The 27726-nt window shown below is 44.5% G+C and overlaps 1 protein-coding gene across 1 annotated transcript in view; it reads left to right on the top strand.

Moving 5' to 3' along the window:
• The first annotated feature begins 17914 nt into the window (after positions 1–17914).
• Positions 17915–27726, top strand: part of GUCY2F (guanylate cyclase 2F, retinal) — a 44051-nt gene continuing 34239 nt past the window's right edge. The window contains exons 1-3 of the mRNA XM_026074750.1: positions 17915–18293; positions 22908–23209; positions 24958–25312. Of these exons, the coding sequence (XP_025930535.1) occupies positions 17915–18293; positions 22908–23209; positions 24958–25312 (1036 nt within the window). The remainder of the gene's footprint in view (positions 18294–22907; positions 23210–24957; positions 25313–27726) is intronic.

Consider the following 27726-nt stretch of genomic DNA (forward strand, 5'->3'; position numbering starts at 1 on the left):
CCAGGTGCAGGACCCTGCACTTGCCTTTGTTGAACTTCATGAGGTTCCTCTCTGCCCACCTCTCCAGCCTGTCCAGGTCCCTTTGAAAGGCAGCACAGCCCTCTGGGGTATCAGTCTCTCCTCCCAGTTTTGTATCATCAGCAATGCTTTGGCTGTACCCTCAGCAAGGGAGAACTTCAGAGACTGATGCACAGCTGAGTCTTAAAAGTTCAAGACCAAATTCTGATATCCATTTCTTCAGAGCAAACCTGGATCCAGTTTGGGGCACAGTTTGCCATCAGAGGAGATAGAACAAATAAGGCTGATGTATACAGAATGGTTTATTTTTCYACAGCCGAATTCAGAGCTGGGATATGTCCCATGGCAAGCTGAGAGTGAACATGGAATTGAACTGCTTTTGGCAGCAGGAGACACCAGCTTGGGTGAGTGTGATCTGGTGTGAACCTTGCAACTGAGGACAGCTGCTCTTGGCCTGACTCCCTGCTTCCACAGTGGCAGTGATTTTGGCGCTACACCTGCCACAAGTACAGCATCTGAACTGAAACACAGCAGCCCTTCAGGGCTGACCTGCAGCAACACTGAGTAGCAATCACTGAGAAGGAGTTTCCTTTTACCAAAGCCACAGCTCGGAAGAGAGACAGGCAACAGAAGATGGCTCACCATTTTGCATCCAAAATGTCATGCCGCAGCATTATTTTAGGCAGGTTGAGGATGATAAGTAGGAGTAAGTCACCAAGACAAACTGTTGAAGTCAGCTACTTAAAGCATAGCGGACAACTATGACAACAGACTGTCAAGGGAAGCAAGATATCAATGCTAGAATAACCACATACCCCTCTCTTCCAGATATATTCCTCCCTTCTTCCTCTATTTCCTATAGCCATAGTGGCCAAGTTCTAGCTCTTAATCAAACCTCAATTTTGCTTATTCTGCCAAGAAGCCCCAGTCCTTCTTTAATGCTTCCAGCACTGCTAACAGCAGAGCCAAAGAGGTGATATCTCAGCCTGATCTGTTTGGCTGCATTCATCACAGTAGTATGAAAGTCTGTGCCAAGGTTGCTGAACTCCAGACAGTACAGTTGTGAAGACATTTAGTTTTCACCATCACACAGCCAAATAGTCATCTACCCCAGGCTCTCTCTGTTCTAACCTAGCAGTGTCACTAAGCTGAATGAGTATAAATACACAGGTTTTTCTACATTGCGACAGTGCAAACTGGGATCTGGCTAGCTATGAACTTTATCCTCCCTCATAACTACACCTCAGCTCTGCTTAGTCACTCTTCGACTAGGCGTCATGGGTCTGCTTGCCCAGAACAACGCGTCTTATGGCCTGGAACAAGCCTTCCCTATGAAGAGATGGATGCTGTGAATGGAAATGCTCGCTAGGCGGGGGGTTCAGCTTGGGGGGTGAAGGCCTGCAGAGTTCAAGGAAATGTGAAGAACAGATGCTTTGATATGGTCCTGGCTCCTACTGCAAGGAGGAGAGAAAAAGAGTTAACTCATCACAACACATAACCCCTTTTGTATTTCTTGCTGGGAGCTCCTTTAGCGTCAGCACAGATGTCCACTCTGGGGAACTGTTTGCTTTTCCTCTATTCATTTGTTTTTCTGCCAGACAGTGAAATAATAGGGTTTAGCATTCCCATCCTTGATTGGATGTTTATAACAAGCCAGTTCCAGCTAAACAAACTCTGGAGGAGATGTGTATATTTTACAAGACCTCAGAAATAAAGAATGCTAATAAAGATGCATAAAACCCTTCCAGGAGACCATGCCCTCTGGCCAGGGTGTGGTGACTATATTTCATGTTCTGTTCCTAGATGAACCCATGCCTGGAGCACTAGGGAACAAACACCTACGTAGAAACAGAGAACAGGAGACACAAATGTGTTTCCATTGTCATTTCAACTTGACTCTATCCACCCATCTGTGATAATTCAATGGCTCCTGTTGCCATAGCAATGGAGTGCCTCACCATTTTCATGTATTTGTCTTCACAACACCCCTGTGAGGTGAGGAGGTATTGTCTACACATTACAGCTGGGGAACTGAGGCGCAGCGGGATGCATTTCAATCACCTTCTTTTAGTGCCTAACTGAAGTAGAGGGTTCATTTCAACATCCCAGCTCACAGAGTCAGGAGGGAGCCAGACCACCTGTAACCCAGCTCTGCCAGGCCCTGGCATCTCCCCGTTCAGGAAGACTGGTGCAGATGTAAGGTGTTTTACCTGCTAAAGCAAGTGGTTTGAGCACAGTCTTGAGAAACAAGACTGGGTGAGGGTATGCTAGAAGCTCTCTGGAGGATCAGGAGGTTGAATACAGGCCTTCTGGATCTGAGGCCACTCCTCTGACCACTTCCCTGAGCACTTAGGTACAGCAGCACCTGTATCTCTGTGCATACTTGGACCTAGAGCCACTGTCTCAGGGACATTAACCTGTGGTGACAAACTCCTCCACGAGGCTCACGAATCCCAGCCCTCACATTAGCTCCTGCCCACTTGCAAGCTGGGGATGCAAGCTGGAAGGCCATGCCTGGAGATCCTCCTCCTACCTACCAGCACTGGTGATGAGATAAACTGCCTGTTCTCACCCTCCTCCCCTCACTAATGAAGATGGACAAGCTGATAGGCCACCTCCACAGTTTGCTCAGCCATCCCTTGGGAATACCAATTACAGCATTAACAATATGGACATCTGTCCACTAGCAATTGGACTGAGACCACCAATTCATTTCTCAGAGGCTGTCAGCTGCTGATGCTGTTTAATTCCCACTGACCTCAGGTGTAGCTCAGGCATCAATTTGCAGGCAGACAGGGGGCTTYCAGGTTCTCGAGAGATTTGGGCCTTTCAGACATTCACCTGGATGTTGCCTCTTAACTGTGCTTTGGTGCTAAGGGCCAGATCTCCCGTGGGTGAAAGTCAGAGGAATGCTCTTTGRCATCCATACACCTCTGGTAATCTTCTCCTACAGACATAGAAAACTGGGAAACAAGATGCCCTGTAATAAACAGGCCAMAGATTGTTTGGAAGGGGCTACCTGTTCCTGAATTGGAGACTGAGATATCCTTTGAGACTGCTACTCTTTTCAGAAAGGAAAGGCGAGTCTTCTTCCCCCAGCCCATGATGGCAGCATGTATTATCTTTTCATACAGTGCCTGGCACAGTCTGGTTTCCAGACCACAAAGGCTATTCCTGATGGACAATAACAACACCAACAGCAAGACCTTAAAAAACAACAAAAAACAAACAAACAAAAAAMCCCAAAGAACCAGACCTCAAAACCCTACAAAGAAAATCTATTTGTGGTTCTCTTTGGGTCTTTTGGCTCTCATGCATCAAGGTTTCTCTCCAGAACTGTTCTAGCTAAAAATGGAGAAAAAWAAATAAATACACAGAGGCAGAAAGAAGGAAAAATTGTTCTGAAATAACCTGATTCCCCCAAACTGAAACTTAAGAAACCGCTCYGCCAGATCTAGGAGAATCATGATACAATCTGTTCTGATTTTAGGCACTGGTCTAAGCAGAGGACTCTTGGGTTCAGTTGCCTGTTTGGCCCAGAGCTTTGTGGTAAGGCACTGAAGGTAGATCCAAAACCCCTTTAGGATCATAGAGTGAAATGGAGGTGAGAAGAAATCCAACTTCACCCACCCATTCTGATGCTTATGAGTCTCCAGGAATGTCTGTTTTCTCTAGCAGACACACTTAAACCCCTGCCACTGAGCGCATCCAGACCTCCTGACATTATGGTGAGAATAAGGCCCCCTGAATCCTGCCAGTAACATCTGTACAAGCTGTGGGATCTGGTGGTGCCACTGGCCCTCCAGCATGGGCAGCCCATGGTACAGCTCTCCCAGACATTGTCAGTCAGACACAAGCTGGAAGGGGGAAAGGTAGCAGAGGAGCACACCTGGAATTCAAGTCAGAAATCCATTCTTGGGCAGYTGATGTCATCTGAGATGCCCTGGGGTATCTGAGACATCTGCACAGGGCTGATAGATACAAAACAGCCTATGGGAGACCTCCACCCTTTTGAGATGTCTATGGGAGACCAGGTGGAACACCTTGGAGCCCTCGGAGGGCATTAGGGAAGCAGGTGTGGCTGATTCACGTGCTGACATTCAGGTATTTAGTGGCATGGGAGACAATCTAGGATATTGCAGCTCCAGCAGAGTGTGCATTTGCTGTATGAGTTCTGTCTGACCCCACACTGATGTGCTGGACCCTTAGGACACTGTAAATGTCACCAGATAGCTAGGGGGTGCAGCTGAATAGAGCTATTCAGTTGGCCAGATGTATAAGGGGAGCTGAGTCGCTTTCCAGGCTCCTTGATGGCTCCAATGCCACTGATTGCCATGGGAGCTTAGGTACCCTACGGACATGGAGACACATCCTTGTGTCAGCTGCAGTGGGCTCAGACCCACACCAGTGCCACTGTAGAAGATGCTTCTGCCACCAAGCATGACTGGGAAGGGATTTCTTGCAGCTGAGGTACTGCGCAGAAAGGAAAGAAGGTTTCACAGAATGTCAGGAAAGGAAGGACTGACTTCATGGCCAAGGAACATTTGGAGGACCAAGCTTCCCATCCCCTGTCCATTGGTGTTCATGCAAAGAGACCACCTGCTGTGACAGCCCCCATCCCCACTGCTGGGGTGCCAGGTCCCTCATCTCCCCCACTTTTAAAGCAAGGGCATCACTTTGCCATCCCCTGTGTCCTGGCCCCACTGCTCTGGAGAGGACAGGTTTTCTCACCCTGTCCGAAGTGTAACAGGACTGGGTGTCATCCACAGGCTCCGTTGCTATCCAACAGGGAGCAAAGTTTGGGAGACAGTGCACCAGACAGCAGCACCGAATCAGAGCAGCCTGCGGTGATCACACATCCTAAACACATGGAAACAACACCCCCCGCATCCAGACATCACTTTAATCACAGCCAAGGGCATTCCCATTCCCTGGAGGAACTAGCTGGGTGTTTTTCAGGCATCATGCTTCATTAAGAGTTTTTACAGCATTACTTTGCAGCTGCAGGGTGTGGTAAGCAGGGGGCTGCAGCTTTGACTTGCTCATTAGTGGAAAGACTCTTACGCACATGGCTAGATGATATCCAGCTATCGTCTGAGCAGGAAAAGCTCAGAATGGCATGAAATCAGGAGTGGTTGTGATAGGTCTGGCATTTGGGGAGTACTCTGAACTGTCTGTCATCCTCATACACTCACCACAAGGGAAACTTAATTAAAATGACATGTTACGAGAGACTTGCCARTGTACTCCCTTCTTTCCAGAGCAGCTCATTGCTTAATCAGAGAAATGAACTGTACTTGATGGTTAAATGGAACAACAGAGAGTCTTTTTGATAGGAGATCCCCCAAAATTAAAAGAAAAGCTGAGGCCAGTGAGATATATTTTATCAGCACTCATTTCAGCTTGCTTTAAGGATCAAGATCCTACTAGTGACAGTTTAGTCCAGATGATAATCTGGCAGATTGCACTTTCCCTTGGAAAAATGTGTGACTGAGAGAACAGAAAGCCCCTCTTTTGTCATGCCTTCCTGTTTTGCTTGCAAGCACATGTGTCCCGCAGAAATACCTTTCCTGAAAATAAAACCCTGACAGACCAGATGCTAATGCACTCGTGTTTGATTGCCAGCGAGTTGACTTGGGGGGATTTGGAGGTGAGCAGGGGATTAGAGTGCAGCCCCGGGGACCAAGTTACACCAGCTGAGTCTGCTTTCCAGCTTAACGAGTTGGAGAAGTGTGCAGTCTACCAGAGAGGGAGCGCTCTCTCGTGGACTATGCAGGACATGAGCAGAGCATGTGTCAKCTACATCGGCTCAGACATGATTAATAAGGAAAATAAAGATGATGAACGAAAGAAATTACATAAACCAGCACAGCAGTAAAGTGAAACCAGATGCCAGGTTGTTTTGATCTTCTCCTTGAAGAACTAAAGAAGAGGGAAGACAAAAAAGCCCCCCAGTGTTTGAGCCACTTTTGGTGCCCACCATGCTGCTTCAGGCCAAGTGAGGTGAAAGGAAAGGTCCAGGGTATCAGATGACCTTGGCTGGGGGCTGTCAACTGCAGAAGCTTGTAGGTAGCTCCTGTTCTTGCTGCAAGACAGAGACATGGTGGATTTCCTCTACCCTCCCCCACATGAGGGCTCTGGTGAAGCTGTCAGCACTGAGAATGGCAGCAGGGCAGGTTAATTTTGGTGGGTGTTATTGGGCCTGTGGTGGTGAGGAGAGGGAAAACATAAGGAAGGAGAAGAAGGGTGGAGAGAGAATGAGAGGAAGAACCTGTAGAGTGGTACATGGAGGCTGACTCAGGGCTAACTCACACCTCCCTGTACAACATCATGTAGCTTCTTATCATTGCTGTATGGATGAAATGATTTTGCCCTATGGTCTTACAAAAAAACTGTGACAAAGCAGGGAACCCTGAACCCAGAAGTAGTTCTCCCAATTACTGGAGTACTGTCCACCTCTTTGGACCTGCCTTGGTTTTCAGTGAAGAAGGTGCAAGTTTTTCTGCTCCCATTGCACCCACATACTCATCTCTTATACATCTCATCATACACAAGTTTTCAGAAACTGGARGATCCACCATAAAAAAACAGGAAGGCAACTGGAGCCTTTTCCAGCACAGCTGTAACACAAGGAGCTGGAGCTAATGTGGGAAATGTAGACCTTTACAGTTAAGCTTATCTTTATTGGCTTTACTGTATTGGAGTTCTTTCTACCCCAGGGAGAATTCCACCTTGGCCTTTCCACCCAAAGGATATTGCCCAGAGGTTGGGATAGGTTCAGAACCTGAAGTTAATATTGCTGTGGATGGGCAACATCTCTCCATCAGCTGAATGTTTACTCTAGTCCTTGAGATACTCCCTGCCAGTCAGCCAGGTATGAAATCTTTTTGCATATTCCCATCTAAACAATCTAGGGTTAAGGAAGTGCAGCATAAATGGCTCGCTCCTGGGATAAAACATGGCTTGCATATATRATGGTTATAAGATCTTAGGGAAGATGTGTAAGTGACAGCTCTTAGCTGCATCTGATGCATTATCTATTCAATATTTCAGTTATTCACAGTGATGCTGATCCAGATACAGGCCTTGAAGTGTTTTGTGCTCTTTAAAACACAGAGAAAGTATCCCAGGCCCCAATATCTTCTTGTATAAGACTCAACACGATCTGCTGCAGTGACAGCTGCGGAAGGAAAATTGACAGTGGGAAAGAGGTATTGTCTGTGTCTCTTTTTCACAGCATGAAGCAGGTGGTACTGGTAAGAAAAGGCAGATTATTCTACCCTTAGATTTGCCCCTCAAAAATCCATCTGCGAAGGGGGCAGTAGGAGGGTGCACCCACCCACCCAGGACTTAAGGTTGCTTTTATTTTCCTGGGAGAAGAAAATAATGTCCCCTAGTATGCTAAGGAGGAGAACAGAAGATGTGCATAACAACTTGCTGTTGTCTGCACCAGACCTTCTCGTACCAGACCATATCTGCCAGCTTRTAAAGAAGGGATTGTAGCTCCTAAACCCCAGGATCTGTGCCACATGCAGACCTCCCGCTTGGGGCAGCTCCTGGAAGATGGCATAGGGTGGATATTGCTTTAACCCCAATGCTGTGACAGGTTTCTGTCAGGATGTGTTTGAGGGACCTGGGGAAGTGATTTCTCACCAGACTCTTCCATTTTGCCCACCTCTGAGCGCTGCAAGCCTCACAGAGATGCTTCAACACCAATTTGAAAGGCCAAGTCAGAACTGGCCTGGCCAGGGTTGGAGTCTGGACTCAGATTTGGTGTGTGACTCCTTGATCCCTGATGGGGAGCAAAGGCTGATGAAGCTGGAGCCGTGGGAAGTTGGGACCAGCCCATCAGAGCCAAGAACAGTTTGGGAAGGAGTTTTCCTGACCCATCTCAGATAAATCTCACAATAGGTCTTCCCACAGATCCCTGCAGACATGCACTTTTAATCCTTCCAGGTTCCTAGTGTCCCACTGCCAGAAAGACTTTTTTTTTGTGGGGGGGGGGGGGGAATGGATGAATTTTGGCCCTGAGTGACAGAAATCAGCATTTTGGCCCACTGCAAGCCACTGCTGCAGCCTGGCAGATGAGTGCTTGCACCCTGACCTGACCATAGGTGAGGGACATGGTTCACGGGGCAACGGGTCCTGTAGTGAGGTGCAACAAAACCTGCTGCCTGGAGAAAATAACCCCTTCCAGTTCTCAGTACCATCATGCCCACGGACCTGAGGCCAAGCAATCTGCTCAAGTCTAAAAATGTGATCCAGGCCCTGCTGCCCTTGTGTCTGGCTCTGCTGTATACCTACATCTGCCTAGTCTCAGCATGGATCTGATCCAGATCTGACCACTGTTCACGCAACACCCTAGCAGCTGCTTTCTGCTATTGTCACTGCCTTTCTCAAATTTTGTGCCCCACTAGATGACACAGAGAGTGCCCTTAGCAAATCTAAGCCCAGGGGAATGGCTGACACAATGAATGGCAGAGCTTCAATCCAGAAGGACCTCAAGTTAGCTGAGGTTTGGGCCAATAGAAACTTTATGCAATTCAACAAGGAGAAGTGCAGATTTCTGCACCTGGGCCAGAATAAGCCTGTGCATCAGTGCAGGCTTGGAACTGACTCTCTGARCGGCAGCTCTGACCATAAAGGCCTGAGGCCATGGTGGAGACCAGTTTGGATATGAGCCAACATAATGAATAAGACAAACAGCTACATTAGGAGGTGCATGGCCAGAGGATCCAGGAAAGTTGTAATGCCTTTCTCTTTGCATTGGAAAGGCTACTCCTGGAATACTGTCGAATAGTTGTTTTGAATTCCCCAGGCTCAAGAGGGATGCAAAGAAACTGGAGATAGTCTTGTGGAGGGCACCCAAGAACATGACCCATGAGGAGACACTGAGTGAGGTGGGCTCATTTAGTCCGGCAAGGAAGAAACATCCATCCAATAGCAGCCACAAAGTACCTGAAGGACGGCTGCAAAATTGACAGAGCCAAGTTCTTCTTAAGACTGCCACATGATATAACAAGGGCAATGATATAAATCGTGGTTAGGAGGTGCAGGTTGCACAATAGGATAAAATTTCTTCCGTGGGAGGGTAGTGCAGCCCTGGACCGGTCACCAGAGAGGAGCTGGAACCTCCATTGTTGAAGGATTTTAAGGCTCAGATAGCCAAAGCCTCAGCTGACCTGATCTAGTGTTGGCAATAGCCCTGACTGGAGTGGGAGTTGGGACTGGATGACTTTCAGCTCCAACCACCCTGCCTGATCCCCAGCCAACATTTCCATGATTCTGTGAATCTCTGAAAAGCTTCTCCCAGCCCCAGGCAGATGGATCTGGCTCCTCAGAAATTCACTGCTTTGCCAGACCTGAGTGTTGCTCTTCCCTTTTTCTCCAGTGGCTCTGCAGCATCCAAGTTTTCCATTTTGGCTTGCAGAGCTCTCCACAATAACTACCAGCCTCTCATGTCTGCTGCCCATACACAACTGCTGAAGGCAACAAAGCAATATGTAATCAGCCTGAGAGGCTTATCGTTATCAGCTTAGGAGATGTAGGTCTGCAGGGAATTTTAATCAGCAGAGACACTTTCGCACCCAAAGAGACAAGGTTGATATCAATTCCCTTAAATGGGCACCAGCAGAGCTGACCTGCAGTTCTTGGGACTCTTCCTCTGGTCATCCTGGCTGATATAAATCGCTCCATGGACTGCAGCAGTGCCGTGCTGATCCCCATCAGCTAAGGCTCTGCCTCTTCAGCCGCAGATGTACCCTGCAAAGCTTAATTTCTCTGCCGCTGAACGAATTCCTTTTCTGCATGGAACACGCTGTTGATTTCTCTTGCAATTTTGAAATGGACCCTAGGTAAAGGCCACCCCGAAAAGTTGTACTGGGCCACAGCAGGCTGCTGCTATCTAAAAATGACTCATGGTGTTCTGGGTCAGTACTTAGCTGCACGAGCAGTTTTGATCTGTTTTTTCTCCGTCTCTTTGAGGGCACGCTGCACTTGGCCTGCTGTACTGTACCACACTGTGCGGCAGTAGATAATAGGGACTTAGCAAGGTGTTAGCCTGGATGTGCGTGTTTCAGAAGAGGGGATTAATATGTGGGGGCTTGTCTGGGACTCCTGTAGACTCCGGGTTTGAAATGCCAGAGTATTTACACTGGGCTTTATCCTTTGTTTTCCCTCTGTCAACATCTCCATTAGACTCTGATTCCTTAAGAGAATCACATGGTTGACATGATTCCAGCTAAGAGCTATTGACTTTTTTTTTCTTTCTGTAGTTAGATGAATTGTCGGTTTTGCCGTTTTGCTCCATGGCTGTATGACAGTCAGGACTGATTGTGTCTACATCTCCCAGGAGGCAAAGAAAAAGAGACATTGGAGGTGTTTTACTTTCTTATCTCTGGACTTATCTTCACTGAAGAGCTAAAGCATGTGATTAGCAGAGGAGTTACTCTAGTTGGGTTAACTGAGTTTGAACAAAACAACTGCAACAGTCCGTGTGGTTTAAATGATGATTGGAAACAGTCATCTTGAGGGTTATCGTTATGAAAGATAATTAAAGGATATTAAAAAACTAGGCATGGACTGAAACTGGATATGTTCAGCCTCAGTCTCCAGCAGGCTTAGGAAACAGAGTATGTAAAATCAAAAGAAGGCTGTTTTTTAACTTTAGAGAGGGTCGTCAGAAAAACTTTAATACAGTTTAAATAATCATCTGTAACAATACCTTCAGATTAGCTTTTCTGAGAGTCTGAAGTAGGGCCAGTTTATAAATTAATTCCCAGTTAATTGAGCAGGAACTTGCCCATCCTGATGGGCACAGAGGGGAGTAGCGGGGAGGCTCAGGTAGACCACAGGCACTTCAGTTGCCTTTGCTAAGGATTAGGGATGTGTTTGATGTTCAGGAGTTTTTTCTTGCGAATTATCCCACAGCCCCTGCTACACCACTGAAATTCCCATGTTGTAAACCCAGGACCCATGTGTGTCAGATGCCCACAGCTGCTTGGTCCTCATTTCATCTATCACTAAAATGAACATAAAACTTTGGGTTTGGTACAGACATTTCCTATGCAGCCTAGGCTAGATATTTAAACTTTGTGTCTCCTTAGTTTCTAAACCTTTAAATGATGATAATGGTCCTATTCTACTGCCAATTCTCTGTTAGATTTTGGGGAAGTCTGGCAATAGGGCACATAGGCATGTACCAAGATAGGCAAGGCGGAGAACTGGAGGAAGAGATAACACCAGTGCTGTATGGCCTGTGTTGTAGTTGCATCCAAGTTAATGCTTCACTAGCAAATATTTGAAAGTTCAGTTGTTTAGATAAGGTTGTAAAACTGGCTATTTTTTTCAAGCTGCCAAAGGTGCTGGAGGCTAAAAGAGACCTATTGGGTTAGAAGATGTTCTGGGACTGTTTTCTTTAAGGGCTTTGTGAACACTTGGTATAAAGAAAATGAAAGCTTTATTTTATGTTCAAGCTTTATTTTAGGGAGATATGCCATTAATCAGGTCTGGCAGCAACAGGTAAATGCTCCACTGAGGTTATTTTGTTGAGGGTAAGTCTGCAAGATACCATAGGGTAAGTCATCATGCAAAATGGCAGCCAGCCACTCGTGAGTCAATTAGTGCACTTGGAAGCCAGGTTACCATTCACTGTGAACAGAGCTGGCCAAAAACCATCATTCTTTGCCAGAAAATTTAGTGTTTTTCTTTTTCGGTTTTCAGACACACTGGATTGAAGCCTTTTTTTTTTTTTTTTTTTTTCCCCCTAAATATCCAAGGAACTGGAAACTTCCTGAACTCTACAAGTGCTGAGTGGATTTGCTGTTCTCCTCAGTTTCTCTGTTAAGGCCATCAATGAAATTGTCATTTTCATTGACCTGCTGTGGCTGTTTTCCAAGCTCCTCTACGAGGGCCAGACTTAAAGAGTACATATCGAACACTCAGCTTTCAGCTACCCTGGCCATGGGGCAGACCTGCCTGATATCTTTAGTCCCAAATAARACACCTGGAAATTTCTAAGGTCTCCAGAYATAGATCCAGACACAGCTGAAGTTTGTTGAACCTGAGTTATTGCAAGAAAAACATTTTAGACTCAGTGTGCAAGTGTTTTTTTTTTAATCAAAGCTGTATGAGATATTCACTCTGCCTCCTCTAGCACCTAACTTTAACTTGTCTATTAAAAGTTCAGCCTCACTAAGCCTCACGTAAAGAAAATCYTGAACAGTAGTCGATTAGGTCTCTCTTAGGTCCTCTTAGGTTGATTCATAGCAAGGTTCTAAAAAGCTTGGAAATGTCCTCTGGAAGAGCAGCAGAGCTCTATATACTRTATAATGACCTTCTGGAGATGAGGCTGTCAAATTAAACATGCAGTTTTAGATGCCTAAATAAATATCCAGTATTATGAGACTCTTCCCTGCCAGCTCTAATATTGACTATCCAAACTACCTACAATGTCATATATTCCACTGATGCCAGTGCCAGAAACTTCAGATCTTACAGGCTACAAAATCAGCATCCAAGAATATCAAATAAATCAGGCCATTTTGGGAAAGAAGTAGGTGCATTTGAACCTGGCTCTATGGGACTCTTCAGGGCTGACAAACAGTTGCTGATAAGTTTTTGTGGAGAAAAAGGGATTCCACATGCCAGACTGCAACTTGAAAACAGGATAATATGACATAGTAGGAGACTTCCTCACACAAAACCCAGCACAGTCGAAAACACGGGACATCAAACTCTTCCTGTACTGTACTGCCAAGAAACTGRTGTCAGATTGGGTTGGCATCAAGCTAACTCAAAGTCATGGAAATGACAAAATGGAGAAGGGCTTGTAAGGAATTAAAGGATGGAGGTTAACTAATGCCATTCAGTAAGGTYTGAGAGATAATAAATCTTGTCATTCTGACTTTTGATAATTTTTTTGATGGAGTCACAAGTCTGTCATGTAAAATCAAGTGGTGACATTGTGTTCCTCAAACTCTGCAAGTCCTACTGCAAGGTGATTTGGAGAGAGACAACTAGTGCTACATAGTGAACCCAGTGTGTCCACATCATAAGGAAGTCAAACATGATTAAYTGATACTTTAAAATAAAATAGTAGATGAGGACACCTCGTTTCATAGGTGTTTTCTAGTGGAGTCTTTTGGGATCTTATTTGTTCCGGTGCTGTTCAATAACTGTCTCAAATTATCTGGAAGAAACAGGAAAATCAGTATTCACAAAAATTGCACATTGGTCCAGACCTCTCATTAAGTGGACACTGTTGAAAATATCTGCTAAACTATGGCCRAAAGTGTATGTATAAACCTGGGAACAATGAATTTATGTCACACTTCCAAGACACGGGTTTGTATTAAGGAAAGCAGAGGTGGGTTTGAGAAAAGCAATGTTACAACTGTGTAGATGTAAGCTATACAACTGAAGTGGAGAACATAAAACAGGTGATAAAAGGTGATATGTCTATATTCAGCATTAGGGGATGAGACTCACTAATTGATATTGTGTCTTTTATCAGAGAGAGAGACAAGTAAAATTAGAAATGAGTGTCAAAAAAGTTACAGGGGTGAAATCCTGAAAGTATGCTCCACAGCAAAAGCCTCAAGGAGCTGTTCATTTATTTTACTCAGAAGATGGCTAGGATGTGAGCTAATTATGGTGTGCAAATACCTACAGGGCGGTGATATTTGTTTCGCTTCCTGGCTTTTTGTTTTCCAGGCAAAGCTGGAACGAGAGCCCGTTGCAGGAAACTGAAGCCAGACACACTAGACATCAGTGGATATTTTTAATGTTGAGGATAATTAACAGTTGGAATAATATACATGGGGACCTGACATCCTCCAAGGCTTGGMTCTTTTAATTAAGGCTCGGAGGATGAGAGCAAAGACTAACACGAGTGTTGCTGTGCTGCTTTCCCTGGACTATCTCTGTAATTGGCGGAGATAGCGAGACTTTTCTGGAGGGAAGAGTCGGAGCAGGAGCCAAGCTTTTCCCCTGTTTCTGCTGGCTGTAGAGGGTTTCCGGAGAGATCAGCTTTATTCCTCTGTATCCACAGGCATAATTCATCACAAAATGCATTTTATTTCCGGTATTCATGAAGAGCTCAGTGCAGCGGGACCTGGGAGGTGCTGTGGCCAGGCTGATGCGGGAGGTCAGACTGAGAGATTAGAGCACCCTCTTCTGCTCTAAAAATTTAAAGCAAAGGGATACAGCTGTGGTTTAAACTTCCCATGGGGCATGTTACGGCAGTATGAATCCCTGCATCTGCCACTCRTTTCGGTGAATAAAGGCAGGTGTCAGGAACTAATCTTGTAATGCAGCATTGCAAAGCAGCTTCAGTCCATGGTGAGGTTGTTGCAGCAATGATGAGCTTAAGATTTGAGGGGGAAAAAATGCAAGGAGACATTCATAGGGTCTTAAACTTTAATGCTAATTCCAGCCAGTTGAATTATGTCTCACTTCCTTAACTTGTTTCTTTCTTTGTGAGATGGATCAGGCAGTGCCAGGACCTGAGTTTGTTCTGCAAAGGTGTGAGTGTTAYCCCTAGTCCTGCCCTGAGCAAGTACTGTATGCATGGGATGGATATGGCAGAGCTACCTGGGATAATCAGCTTTTCATAGCTGATGGCAGGAAGGGTAGATTCCTGCCACTGCTATCACTTCATTACATGAGGGTCCTTTCAATGGCAAACAAGAAGCAGAAGACAAAGGAGAAARTGATAAACGTTTTAACTCACTTGGCTATGGGAAAAATTTGAATTRTTAAAGCTCAGAGAAATTATGTCAATAAAAAGACCTCCATATCGCTTAGTTTTTAACCTTTCATTGTCGGGTGCCTGACTCATATTTTTTTCAACACAGGAGATTTTAATGCTATAAATATCCCCCAGAAGTAAGTCACTGGAGCATTGCAACTACTCTGAGAGACCTTGATAATATTGACGACCCTGAGTGAAATTAAACTGTGCAGTATCATTGTTTATACTGGAAGAARTGAGACAACAGTAAGCACATGATACATGAATATAGATATAGGTATATATAGATATATTTGTATATATATGAATGAAACTTGTAAGTTCTATTTAAAAAAATCAGACTTTAAGCTGCAAGGATTTTATTTAATTTCACACTTTGATCAAAATCCAGTGTCCACCTAAATGTTCATACATAAGAAAAAAAATTCCCCAGTCTCTCATCATAACTCATGTAAGTCAGATTCCCTCTAATGCACTAGTAGCATACAAAGCAGTGTTCTCAATTTAGGCCTGAAGTTAGCACAGCCCKTAAGTACTTTCTAAATGTTAAGTACCTTGGTAATTTCTGATAACTTTCTTGAGCTATATCAGTCTTCAATGAAGGACATATTGGGAACCTTCTTGAATATGGGCCRCACAAGGGAATGAATGAAGCCGTGGAGAGAGCTGTTCTCCCCGCTGCATCTGAAAGACTTTGTGGCTTTCCACAGTCATTAGTCATGAAGAGAGAACTGCTGCTGAACACAYGTCAATGAGACGTGTGAAATTTATATGAAGTTAATACAGCTAAAAGGTTGAATTACAAATGCTTCCCTCTATACCACAAGTGCTGGTCCTACGATACCAGCTAAATTATTGCAAGGAGCTTCTTAGCTAGGACAATCATGGAGAAATTCAAGGTCTTTTCAGGATGATAGTTTTCTTGCAAGGTCCACTGAGAAGGAAGGTGTCTGGGAGTGTGGAGAGGGTTAGTGGAAAGCCTAGGTGYAGAGAGAGATCTAAAGGACCCAGGGAAATAACCAAGAGTATTTTGCTGCAAATGTAAAAAGCTCTATGTGTGGTAATGAGGACAAGAAAGTATCAGGCAACGGGTGCCTGTAAAACATCAGCAAGATGGTGGAGCCAGAACCCAAATATTCTGCTTACCCCAAACCTAAAATAGCTCTTGGCTCTGCTGCTTACAGGGCAGAACAGGAGCTATCCCTGCTGTGGATGCACAGAGACTTAAGGAGCTGTTCTGCAGGGGCAGGTCTCAGGAGCTAAATCCCCCTAATCCAAGGGCAGAGCTTTAAYATGCCATCCCCATAATTACTAAGTTAGACGYGAATAAGTCTCTGCATTGAGACGGYTGGGAGGGAGGCAGCCTTGGAGCTCTGCAAGACCTGCATCAAGGGACAAAGAGCTCTGGGAGAGGTAACTCAGGCTGTGAAAACCTGGAGAAGGATGGTGCTCACCAAAGGGGACCTGGGAATATTCTGACTCTGCATGAAGGGTCTCAAAGCACCCACCTAGTTGTGGTGGCCCATGCAAACCACAAATTCAAGGAGGACCAAGCATCACCTCTCCCTGGGGCAGGACCCAYGTCTCAGGAGAGCCACTGCTGCTGATGAGAAGCTGCTCAGTTGGCGAGTGGCTCCTTCTGGAGGACTCTCTCCATCGTGCTACAGGAGCTGCAGATGTATTTATAGCATGYGCTGTTCTCCAGAGCTCTACATTTTGTGTCTCAGTGGCTGGTGATCCAGGATAAAAATACTTCTTCAGTAATGAACAGGTAAGCTGGTATGGGGCCTGCTRCTTTTAGAGCACAAACCTGCTTGGATCAGCAAATTTTCTAAGCCACAGGGTGACACTGTGGATGGCAGGGAGACTATTGTGGGCTTGTGATTTCAGCCCCTGGCAGTGAAGGGTGAGGTTGTTATTCCCAACAAACTCATGGCCGTTAGTTGTTGACCAATGATGTTTTAAACCAAGAGTGAACCCAAAACTTTTGCCACTATGTGTGAATTAACAGTCCTTTATCTAAATCCGAATCACAGTCCTTCTTCTCTCTCATTTGTAATTGTATGTTTGTCTACCTCCGTTCATTCTGCCAGGTTTAAAAGACTCTGCCAAGCGAGATAAAGTTGTCCTGAAAAAGCTTTTCAAAAGATTTTAGAATCATGTGCACACATATATGTATCTATATGTACACACATRTGTGGGTCTATATATATGTGCATATGTGCGTTCATGTATATTTGTATATATGGACTCTGATTCATACTCAAAACTCACTGAGTATTTTGGGTTAGCAAAAGTTGCCATCTCAGTGTGTTTCACCTTTTTGTTTTATATGTTGTTGTTCCATGCGGAGGTGTATATGGCTTGGGATTTATCTTTCTAAAGAACTAAAAATGTCTTTTATCAATAGGTTACGTTTACTGCTGTAAACAAAGTGGAGTCACTCTTCACTGTGTGACTTCAAAACATATTTCAAAGCACTTAAAAATGACTGTTTATATGCGTGTCCATTTCAGGACTATTGTAACTTGAACTGAACAGTTATAATATTTGCCCATGTGGTGCAACGGCTGATATGGTGCCTATAGATGTGTTTATGCAGGTTCTTGGCACCACATACACTTACACCTTGAGAAGACAACAGTTGTGTACTTTGGGCTGACTCGGCTGTACTTGCATGCACTGAACAAATATGCATACAGGAAGGCAAATGTAATCTACTTTTCTCCCAGCAGCTGGTAGTGCACTGCTTGGCTTCCTGAAGAATTCAGCTTAGATCTACCCATCTGTAAAACAATGTCATTTCTCCTACTGTGTCCTAACAACTTGTTCTGGGTGCTGTCAAGGCACATTCAATTGCATCAGTTCAATACTGGAAATTCATTCAAGACATTTCTCCAGGCTCTCTGGTGGCTGCTGCTGGGAATAATCGTACTTTGCTCTCCAGCACATTGCTCTGTTTTTCAAATTGGACTGCTCGGACCCTGGAACTGTGACCCMTTCTTTTCCAAAGCCTTTCCCCATGTGGCTGCCAAGTTAGCAGTGGGACGAATAAGCAAAGATCCTTCACTAAATCTTGGCCAGAGGCTGGATTATGTAATCCTGCAAGAAGAATGTGAGACATCTAGAGCTCTGACTAGTTTCATGAAGTTTGGAAAGCTTTCTTCAGCTTTCATAGGCCCTCTGAACCCTGGCTTCTGTGAGGCGGCTGCACTTTTAGGGGAAAACTGGAACAAAGCCATCTTCTCATGGATGTGCATCAATTATAAACTGGATTCTACCATCCACCACCCTACATTTGCAAGGACCTTGCCCTCTCCAACCCGAGTTTTGTTTACAATAATGAAATATTTTCACTGGGCCCACGTTGGCATTATTTCTTCCAATGAGGATATTTGGATGGACACAGCCAACAAGTTAGCGAGTGCACTCAGGAACCAGGGGCTTCCTGTAGGCATTGTTACATCCATGGGTAAAGGGGAAAAAGGCATTGAAGACACTTGGCAAAAGATTAAAGAAGTTGGTGGCATTAAAAGTAAGTGTTTTGAATCTTATTCCCCTTGTTCCTCCTGAGTAGGGACTGCGTCGTTATCCAATGGGCAAAGCCTAGAGAAAGAAATTCTCAAGTCATTTAAGTCAAACAGAATTTTATCTCTGACTTTAATGAGGCCAGGATTTCACCAAAAAGAACCCTGGGCATTTTGTATGTGATAGAAATGGAATATAATAGCATTCTATAGCAATCAAAGATTGGGTCCACGTTGTTTGGAAAGATAACACTTAATAAAGATGGGTATCTGCATTTGACTCTTTGAAGCGTAAAGGGGGGACAGGTTTATAGGAAGCTTTTGTATTGTTGCTGTTTGGGATTATCAGAAATCTCATGCTTTGGAAATGCTGGCATTGCTACCTGAGTCCAGTAAAGGTATCAGAAGGGAAATCCAGTGCTGTACACTGCACACTGAAGGAGTGGAAGGGCCTCTGTTGGTGTACAGCACAGGCAGTGAAGAATAATCTCTGTGCTCATGAGGAAAGTGAGACAGAGACATGTTTTCCTGGCATAGGGCACTGTCAGAAGGTCTGTGATCCTGGATGTACCTCTTTACAAACAGYACTGTGCCAAGGAAGTACAGTGTGAATCCAGATGATGATGCATTTTAGCTCAGTGTTTGACTGTCTGGCTAAAGGATAACAAAGGTAACAAGAGCTGTCTAGCTTGGAAGTTTGTCTGTGCCCAGATCTGTGCTTGAGACCAAATCCATCTTGGGTGGGTTCATGTCATCACCTTCACAGCTCTCCGTGTGAGTTAGAGGTGCAGGGCTCCTTTCAATAGGGAGAACCAGTCATTCTTCAAACATGACCTGTCTGACCAGCTTAAGCTCCCCACTATAGCATGAGATGTATATAAGTACCTGTTTCTTTCCTTTAAGTCTCAGGGAAGTCTGAAGCCATAGCTCAGACACCCACCTATGGGTGTACTGCTGTGGAACAGTCTAAGGGACCATTTGCTGTCCTTGAGCCAAGTGGCACAGACCAAACACACAGCATGCCAGAGGGCTTGGGTTATCTTTTGGGCCCCACATTATGCTGCCATGGCCCTAACAAATTATCATTACTTTCTGTGCATTTTTTTCAAAATTCAGCTCAAGGTATCAGAAATAATGTGAGGGCTGTGTTGTAGCCCATAAGAATGTTGCCTTTACATCATGAAATTGAGGGGATGTGTTTTTACGCCTAAGGTGTGGCATGACAGTGATGGGTGTGAGGGTGYGAAGTCTGCTGGGATAGTGCTGTTGAAATGGGCAGGACAGAAGGAGCCAAATCTAAAGCAAAATCTCCAATATTACTTATTGAGAATAGACTTAATCTCATAAAATATTCCTGGATAGTGTCTTGGAAGTAGCTAGCTGGTACAAAGTCAAACCTMACTTACGAGGCCTAGGATGRCCATGGTATCASGWACCAGAAAGCYATCTAGGATTCATGAGCAGCCTGARGTCATATTAACTTTGGATGTGAGGCTACAGGCATCTCTATATCCATATGCATAGATSTGGGTCAGGGAGTGAGCTGGACATTATCAAGACCCAATGTGGACCTCACCAATGAAAGCTGCAGTGCTCTTCTAATTGGACTGTAGCTTTATCCAAGACAGAARAGGACCAAAGGAGCCTTGTTTCAGGTCACCAAGTGGGTTCAGAGTCTATAATCCTCCTGCAAAAGCTCCAGGGGTGGTTGATCCCTTCATAGATGAAATGTGAATACACACACATAGATAYAGGCAAATGAAAGGTCCTTACTCACCTACTGAAGAGCCACAAATAGTCCATCCCTCCAGTTAAACTTTTGTAGGTTACAAAGCCTCCTAGCCCTCTCACTGAAGGGGTTCACGTATGCAGCAGGCAGGAACCCAAGTGGGARTGTGCCCTCTTGGGGGGAGAATTCCAGGTACCTCCATAACAGTATGATKACTCTTAGGCTTGCTTGTAGGCTTTCCCTTCTCCCCAGGAGACAGTGGCTGCTTCATACAGTTTCTTCCCAGAAGCAGCATGAAATAGATGGAAGAATAGAAAATAAATAATCTGAGATGGCATTGTTTTCTAGTATTGGATGTTGGGACTTCTTTTACTTCCAGAGGACTTTTATGGACTCTAGAGCCCCTCTAGACCCTAACCAGGACTCAGTTCCTCTCTGCTGGTTTCCTGGTTTGGGGAAGTTTCTCAAGTGAATAATGGAGCAGCTGATAAGAAGATGTTGCCTGTAGTTTGTAATAAAAAAACATTGAAACAAATGAATGCATTTGGRGTGTGAGGAAGACCCCACCTAGAACTACAAGAATGGGCCAGGAGAGGAAGGATGGAGCTGAAGGAGGAAAATAATTCAGAAGGAGGAAGATGATGAAGAAATGAAAGATCTATATCTGAGCAACCAAAGTTCAGGGACAGTTCGGCTCTTCTGATCTAAATCTTCTGCTCAGTCATGTCTATAGGGCTTCTCAGATATTAATCATTTCACTGAGCTGATCAAACATTTCAAACTCTTTCCAGTTCAACCCATTTTACTTGACTTTAACAGTCAATACTCATGATAGGCCATGGAAGGGAGCAMACGTTATCCCTTAGTTTTTGCTGATGAGGAAATCAAGGCAAAGAGMAAGCTTTACACAAGATGCTTCAACAAGGCAACAGTTCAACTCTCTATGAGAATTCAAAGTTCCCTTGTTCTCAAACAAGTATCTATACCAGTTCATTCCTAATGACTGAATTCAGATACAGATGGCAGTTAGCATTAAACAGGATTGTCCATGCTATGAAACCTTAGTGCTTCCAAGGAGTTGACAGGATCTGGCCCTGAAACTGCTGTAGTTATTGTGCTCTCTGTTTTGCACCCACCTTTACTGATGCATCTGTAGCAAAAAGCAGGCACGAACTTCCACAGAAGCAGGGATGGGCAGAGGATGAGAACATGGGAAGGGTAGTACTGCAGGRTGGCCAGGCTCTTCTTGAGAAGAATTGAGCTGGTTTTTCTCCATCTGTAACAGTGTGGAAGAGCTGCAGRTTTGAGAATATTCCCATTAATATTGCAGCTAATTATGCTTCAAGGCCTTCACAGTGCACAGATATTTATTAGGAGTTGGTGACCCACCCCAAAGCCCAATACAGGACCTGAAAATGCTCTCATTTGGTTTACCTACTTTTGCTGAGGCACTTTCCTTTCTAAGGAGAGGCCACAGCTACTCTATAGATCCTGCTCCTGCCTGGTTTATTAGCAGGCAGGTCTCCTTTGCAACCTTCCTTCCTATTACTTCTCTATTTTGCTGTGCTGACTGACTCCGAGTTTTAAAAGGCTGTCTTGGGTGAGAGAACCAGAGTGCTTCCTTTTGTAAAGGGCCAGCAGGTGCTGTGGAAAGCCCATTATACAGATACCTGTATCTGTCTGTCAGAGTCCAATACTCTCTGACCAGGTTCTTTTAGATATTCCACACACGGAGAGTGCAATGTTTAATATAAAAGTTTACTTTGAAGGTATTTGGTGTTACACAGGATTTTTGATTTAGCAGAGTGATACAGCAATATACTGAAATCACAATACAAGTGTATACACTTAGCAAAATATAGCAATTGCAATATACAGTTCAATCACGATACCAATGTGATTCCCATTACCTGTCTCTATAATATGCTCACCGTCAYGATGSTGGGTGTCTCCAGTCACYRGGAAGAAATATGGATTTCTGGAYTGAAGCYAGCTCAAGCYCATTGYGCTCTTCGAAATTCTTTTGTTAGTTGTTCAGGTTTTATACTCTATRTTGSGCTGAGCCACATATAYACTTCCCCTRTGCCAGTCTGGCTAACTCAGGGAGACATTCACACTCCTGWTGATAAACTCAGGAAGAAGYATTTACACCAGTTGATCCACTCAACAGATACGRCTGSTTATCTGAAACAAAGGTCACCCTCTGGTCCCCTTTGTGTTGAGATAAAGTCAKTTTTCTGTGCAACAGCTGTGGTTAATGAGTCACACCCTATATTCCTGAGCYTCATGGGCACCTCACCCTTGCCCATCTCCTTTGAGCCTTCTCCCGTTGTAGGGGTTTATTGGTYGGTCACACTGTCGCCCACACCAGACAGGGTGGCATGGGCACCACGGCATTTTGCAGGCAGAGACACAGASTCTGAGGTGGCCAGTCATGAACCAGATGTAACACAACACAGTTCCGGAGCCTCTATATGCAGTGACAGGTTGAATGGGTGGAGCTTGGGCACTGATAGTGACTACGTGGTGTCTGTCAGCTCAGGGCACACAAAGGGAAAATTCACATCTCTCAGCCAACGGCAGCGGAGAGCCATGACTACCCACCACGCTAGCCCATGCCTCACTTTGATTGAAAGTTCTCTCCACTTCACTACAGCTCCAGGAATGGGTAATGCTCACAGCCTCYCTTGACAGATGTTGCAGACCTCAGAGGTTGAACAAGAGGAGTGTAGCTCCCCAAATCCTCAATACATTGCAGGGTGGGAGACCATTTGGGTCTGACTTGATGCAGTAGGTCACACAGCTCTTTCACTGGGGGGTCTGTTTTGTATTGAAACCCCCAAATGGATTAGTGATGTTGTCTGTGATCATTGTGTTTCAGTTGTACTTCTGTGCATGCATTCTCTGCTCATTGGAGGGGAAGAACAGGCCGCCTTACTCACAAAAGCTCAGGAAATGGGACTAACAGACGGAAGATACGTCCTCATTCCGTATGACACTTTACTTTACAGTCTTACATACCAAAACAATTCATTCTACGYTTTTGATGACAACAGCAAGCTCCAGGAGGCATATGATGCTGTGCTCACRATCACACTGGAGTCTGGAGAAAGGACTTTTTATGACGCATTCAAGGAAGCTAAAGAAAGTGGTGAAATAATCAGGGAGTTGGAAGCCACCCAGGTAAATRCTCTTTCTCTCTGGCTTTTCTGGGAGGTGGTAGTGGGAGACATGGGTCATTGTTTTATAAAGGGACAAGTAATAATTATAGAGAAAGCACAGGGRAGAGACAACTCAGACTGTGCTTGTACTTTGAAGTAAATATGGTGAAGGTTGAATTTAGTCTGCATTCATCTGGAAAGGMTCTTTCTCCTGAATATCTGGTGATCTAACTTAGAGTTACTTAAGCTGCAGAACCATGCTGGGGATTCAAAGATTGAATCTGGGGCTGTCAGATTTTGTTTGCTAAGTGCTAGCTGCATTAGGACCAAGTTAGAGAGGTCTGTTCTGCCGTGGATGAAATCAGAGGAGTTTTTAAAGCACCAGAATGAGATATCCACATGCCTGAGAATCTGTGGGGAAGCTACAGGTAAACAAAATACTGTATGCTTCTAGAGGGAGATGATTAGGAGCATTACCACCTCATTCTTCTTAGTGCTATAGTCAAAGTTATGCTTTCAAATGTGTCATCACAATCATCTAAATGTCACCAGTAGCCTATAAAAAGCACAGTCATTTTCTACTCTGTAGACATTACAAGAACTGGAGAATCTGTCACACTGGTGAGGGGTTGCAGGATTCGGCTGAGCTAAACTCATGCCACTATTATAACTGAAAAATTGTAAGTACTTTTAAGGTACAATTCATCAGATCTGCATTAGAAGTCTACTTTAGAAGAGGATGAATCATGCCTTAAAAGCAACCATTTTTTTTCCCTTTGCTATAAAGAGAGCTCAGGTTAACTATACTGAATGTAGAATTCAACATTGTAGATGTCTGAATCTGCTTGATGAATCCCACCACAGATGCCAAATTCTATGGCTCCCGACAGCACTTCTCATCTCAGTTTTTCAGGATTGTCAGTCTAAGACTATAAGCTCTCTTTTCCCACCAACTGTGAATGATCATGCAACTGCAAAAGCCACCATGTGTGTTTTGGGGGGAGGGGGAGATGTAACAGCTTTCTAAATCAAGTCCGGAACAGAAGGGATCAAAGCAAGGAGAAAAAGCTCTGAGACCCCAAAGAAAGAATTTGCTCTGGTTCTACTTCATGAATTGTATGTTTTATGAATAAACAATGCCCTGACAGAGAGGACTGACCACCTGGGCATGACATTTTTCCACCTGGGAAGGGGAGGCAAACCTCTTGCTATGATCTTCTCTTCATGGAAGATTATTTAGCCTAGCRCTTTGAGGCAGGGTGTGATGAAGAGCCAACTCAACATCACACTCARGTCTTGGCTCTTCCTATAACAAAGTAAATTTATATGGTTTTAAAAATATTTTGAGAGTGTATTTTTGACAGCAACCATAGGAAAAAGATGGATATTCAAGGTGACCCATATATTTTGGTCCATTCAGAGCTACCTTCAATATAARATTCTCCAAACACATTACTCTGTGAGCCTTAATGCCAGTGTTCAGGTACCTTCATCTTGACATCCCCAATATTTAAGCTGACCAGATGTTTCCAAGGTCTAACGCCTAGACTGAAGGTATAAGTGAGGCCAAGATATCCAAGTCCTCCAGTAAAGCTAGAACCAATATATTGGCTTGAGGGTACACAGACAGCCTGTGACAAGCTTGGAGAACAAAACCGGTGACTCAGTTCTTGAGTTTACAGCCTAGCCAGTGGAACAACCTCTGCCTCAGATGACAAATCAGAGGTTGGCAGCAGTATATCCCRGCCTTAATTTCTCCTGTATTTTCAGGTTTCTCCACTCTTTGGAACAATCTATGATGCCATTTATTTCATGGCAATGGCTATAGACAGTGCTCGGAGGAAAGGAGCCTGGATCTCAGGAACTAACRTAGCCATGCACACAAAAAACTTCAGTTTCGCTGGATTTAGCCATTGGATAGAGACAGACGACTCAGGGAACCAACTGAGCAACTACGTGATACTGGACACAGATGGCAGAGGGAACCAGCTCTTCCCAACCCACKTGCTGGACATGTCTTCAGACTCTGTGAAGTCCCTAGGCCGGGCCATCCACTTTCCCAGCAGAGCCCCACCCAAGGCAGATTCTGACTGTTGGTTTGATCCAGATGTTCTCTGCACTGGAGGTAAGAAAGGCAGAAAAACAGTGTTAAATGACGTAGGACCCAGGCCTCCCATTTGTTTCATCTTTGCTCTTACTCCAGATGATTGCCCCTTAAATTAGAGCTCCTCAAAGAGAAAAACCTAAACCCAACATATTCATATAAAGATGACCAGTCCTCATGTTGTTCATCATGGGAGTCCTATACAGAGATCCCACTGTTGATCCACAAGACTGACATTGTTTATTAGGTCACTAACACTGTTGACAGTGTTACGTGCTGGAAAGAGCTTTCCCATATATCAAGGTGCTGCCAACCACTGTGTCCCTGTCTTTTTGAGGGAGAAGAGTAACAAGAGGATTTATGTTGAGGACACCCTAAGAGAACTGCACAACTGCAGATGTTCTCACCATCTCTTCTGGTTAACACCAACTTCTTCACACAGTTAATTATGAGGCTTTAAGGATCATCTGAAAAAGAAAATAATCGTTACTCAAAATAATTTGAGTTACAGTACCTCACAGAGGTCATAATCAAAGACTTAGAAGGAAAGATATCTGTGCTGTTTGCTGGGTTTGTGAGATAGGGCACTGGTTTTACTTATGACTTTTAATTTGAGGAACTGAGGTGCAGTTTTAAAGTCATCAGAGAAGTCCAAATCTCAGGAAAGGACTCTTAACCTCTGCTTGACATATTTACTTATAATACTACACAGTTACTCCTGCTGCTGCGGGATATGTCCAGAAGTTTCACAAATTCCMACAGTCCCCTTAAAGTATTCCCTAATGAGCTTAACACAAGCCCCAAAGCCCCCTCACGTATGCCATAACAAGTTTGCTCTTTCCCATGAGTCCATGATAATCTTATTTTCCCTTCTTATTAGTTGTAAATTCTGGCTGAACTTTGTCAAGGCTTTGAATGGTTCCTGCAATGGCCTATCCATCAGTGATGAGTTCTCTGGTCTTTGTTATTGCCTCTGTCTCCTGTTCCCTTATGTTTTTGCATCTGAGTGTTTAATTTTTACTTCTCCTGCCTCTTGTCCTGGTCTTTTATGCTCAATATCCTCACAAACCAGCTGTCCTTACAGTCCACATATCCTTACAGGCATATTTGCTGCTTTGGTGAGTCTTTCCTTCCTGTCAGTTGGTGCAGTCCTTTGAAATGACACACATCTCAGTAGGACTTTTTAAAAAGTGGAGGCAACAGGCAGTATGAATCTCACTGCTCCTATATGGTAGAGGGAAGTCCACCCTCTTCATGCTCCTTTGAAAGCCCCAGGATTTGTCGAAAGTGGGCCGACAATTTTGTCTTTTGAAATTATTTCTTTGATCATTAGCTCAATGCTGATGCTGCAAAACCCGCTCCGTTCCCTTGCTGCAGCAGAGGCAGGCATCTCATCCCACTGCTACTGATGTTTGTTATGATAACAGAGTTATGATAACAGAGATAACAGATAATGACTAGAATGCATATTCATTAAACCTTTCTCTTCTCTATTACGTCATGAAAAAATGAGGAGCAAAGTGCAGCAAACAAGACCGGAGGGGAGGGTATGTGCCATTAAACGCCTGCGACTGACTATATTACCAAGGAATATGCTCACATTTCAGTCCATAACTTAACTTACAAGCAAATGAAGAGAATTTGCACATGCAGTGTTTAAGACAATGTAACACTGCTAGCTCCCCCCAGTGAACTTTGTGCTCCAGCTAGCTCTCACTCTCAGCTTAATCAGACACTGTTTCAGTGAATGCAATTGGATTTTGTCTGTTTTCCAGCCTTGGAAGCATTCTTGCGTCATGATGGGTAACAGTGCTCCAGAGAGGCTTCCCTCCTTCAGACAAGTGGCACGATCAGGAAAAGACCTCTTGCTATTGCTCGGTTTTCTGTGCTGGTTTTGATTTACCACATTGCAGCAGAGCTCTCTAAAGTATAGCCAAGCACTTGTGAGTTATACAAGGCAATGATAATAAATAAAAGAACTTCTCTGGGGTTCTTTTTCAAAGGAGCATTCTTCAGACAGTAGTATCTCTGGTGGCTATCTGAGGAAGCTTAGGAGATAGTGCCAAAAAAAAAAAAAAAAAAATCCTGACTAAGTATGGAAGATAGCAGCAACAAACTCTGCATTAGTCCTACCATGACGTGATCTGGGACACAGATCCTCTGGAAATGCTAGGAGGCCATGCAGAGACTTGAGATGGGACTTTCATGCCTCTGCACTTCATCGCCGGTTTGTCCAGAAGGCATTTGCTATTTTGTGCAGCAGCCAGACCAACTCCTTCCTCTGTGTCTGGGCCATTCAAAACTCACTCTCATTTCAATAGCAGCTTTCCCAGCAGGCAAACAGAAGCATGGAGCATCAGGCCCTACTGTACTCATTGGACTTTCCTCCTGTTCAGAGAAGACTTTTGCCTCCACAGCACAAGGATGGTGATTTC

This window comes from Apteryx rowi, unplaced genomic scaffold (genome assembly GCF_003343035.1).
Source record: "Apteryx rowi isolate R43461 unplaced genomic scaffold, aptRow1 scaffold_399, whole genome shotgun sequence".
Lineage (NCBI taxonomy): Eukaryota > Metazoa > Chordata > Aves > Apterygiformes > Apterygidae > Apteryx > Apteryx rowi.